This window comes from Pinus tabuliformis, chromosome 8 (genome assembly GCF_031772625.1).
Source record: "Pinus tabuliformis cultivar Carrire ecotype Pingquan chromosome 8, CPIR1, whole genome shotgun sequence".
In the NCBI taxonomy this organism is placed as follows: Eukaryota; Viridiplantae; Streptophyta; class Pinopsida; order Pinales; family Pinaceae; genus Pinus; species Pinus tabuliformis.
The window spans coordinates 104356493-104358336 of NC_142294.1; the positions used below are offsets into that span (position 1 = coordinate 104356493).

General features: G+C 33.0%; 1 protein-coding gene across 1 annotated transcript; it reads right to left on the reverse strand.

The window, feature by feature from the left end:
* Positions 1–485: 485 nt before the first annotated feature.
* LOC149234334 (protein SENSITIVITY TO RED LIGHT REDUCED 1-like) lies at positions 486–1268 on the reverse strand. The gene has a single exon (XM_089368238.1). The coding sequence runs from the start codon at positions 1266–1268 to the stop codon at positions 486–488; it is 783 nt and encodes a 260-aa protein (XP_089224364.1).
* Between the last annotated feature and the right edge of the window lie 576 nt (positions 1269–1844).

Genomic DNA, 1844 nt, shown 5'->3' on the forward strand with positions numbered 1-1844 from the left:
AACAATATTGTTTATAAATATCAAATAAAAGAAAGATAATTCGAGCTAGCTTCAACAAAACTCAGCATTAATTTACTCAAATGCTGTTAACTAATTTTTTTTAGAAAAGCTAACTATCACTTTACTAGACCTATACATGAGAGAATATATACGCATTCTGGCTGTCTTCAACTTTGTTCAAACTCACAATTTATTGAAATTATTAGTCTGTTGTCATGTTAACCAAAGTTTATTACAAAAATAATAATCACTTTACTAAAATTATATATACGCATGATGAAAGGGTATATATATTTATGCTGATGGCCAGTTCCGATCGAAATTAGTCCAGCGAGTTACCTTTAATAGGAAGCTATAAATATTTAATTCATTCTCATGGATATAGGGTTATGAATATTCAATGCAATGACAAAGTGTAAATAAATACAAAATCGATGAAAACGATTCCGAGAATCGAAGGTATTTATACCGCTGATGTTCTTTACTCAAAATGATCCTTTTGGAAAGAGATTAAGATTGAGAGCTTCTATGGAACCATCCAAGATGAAGAAATGCCAACTAAAATCAGGGAATGCCATCTTAATTAGCCCATCTGGATAGAGACTTGATGGCTCACATGTTTCTGCTTGTGGAAGAGGCATTTCATGCAGTATATTGTCACTGTGAATAATGGCCTGCAAATATTTTAATGTACGAAGATACCAACATCGCTGAGTAGTTTTCTTGATCTGCATAAAACTGTGGGACAATATGATAATCTTGTTCAAATTGCTACTCGTCCAGTTTGCTAACAACGCATTGTCAAGGACAGGAGTTGGGCAGCGAGGCATGAAAAACAAGGTGGGCTTCTCCACTGTCCGCTTGCCATCTTCATTAACACACAGAAAAGTGCAGTTGAAGGCATTTATGGCTTTTAGCTGCACAGGAGACACCGATGGAACGTACACCACGATATCACTCACCCACGGGAACTTGTCTCTTAATAAAATAGCAAATGCTAAATGCGTGTGGCATATTTCCACTTCTGGGCACTCGACACCACGCTCCATCCTTCCAACGGTATAGAGAACCAGTTGTAATTGTGAATACTGTGGGTCTGCGGCTATCACCCTTTCTATTTGTGCAACCAGTTCCGGGTCTCGCATCTGTTGCATAAAATCTCGAAAGAAGGAAGAGTTCTCTAACCTTTGCATAGCCAATTTTACTTTATCGACTAGTTCCTGAATTCTTTGATTATCTTCTACATCATACGCAGAGGTATTCTCCATAATTACTAATCGAGTCCTAGAGGCTAACCAGGAAAACAATGAGATAATTGGATAAAACTCAACACTTCCAACTCTGGAAAGTAATAGAATAATTCGATAAATCTCGTGATATATTCTATTTAGAAAATATACATATTAATACATTGCAAGAAGTCTCTTAGACTTCTCTAACTGTTAGCCTTCCTGGAAACTCTTAGCTTTCCAACTCCCAAAAAAACCATAAAATTTATTTTAACCAAACTTTCAATTTATTTTAATCTTACTCTTACTTATTCTTGTCTATATATTAATTAAAATTTTGGTTTTTTTTTTAACTATTGTGGCTTATTTAACTTTTTTCCAATATTTAGAGCAATGAGTTCAAATGAGTATAATTATCCATAAATAATCATAAAAGTAAGACTTTAGTTTCTCATATTTTTTTATTGTTATTTATTTTGATACTATATATGGCTTATTTAACTTTTTTTTCCAATATTTAGAGCGATAACTCTTCAAATGAGTCTAATTATCCATAAGATAATCATAAAAGTAAAACTATATTACATAAATTTTTTAGGGTGAATAATTTTCATA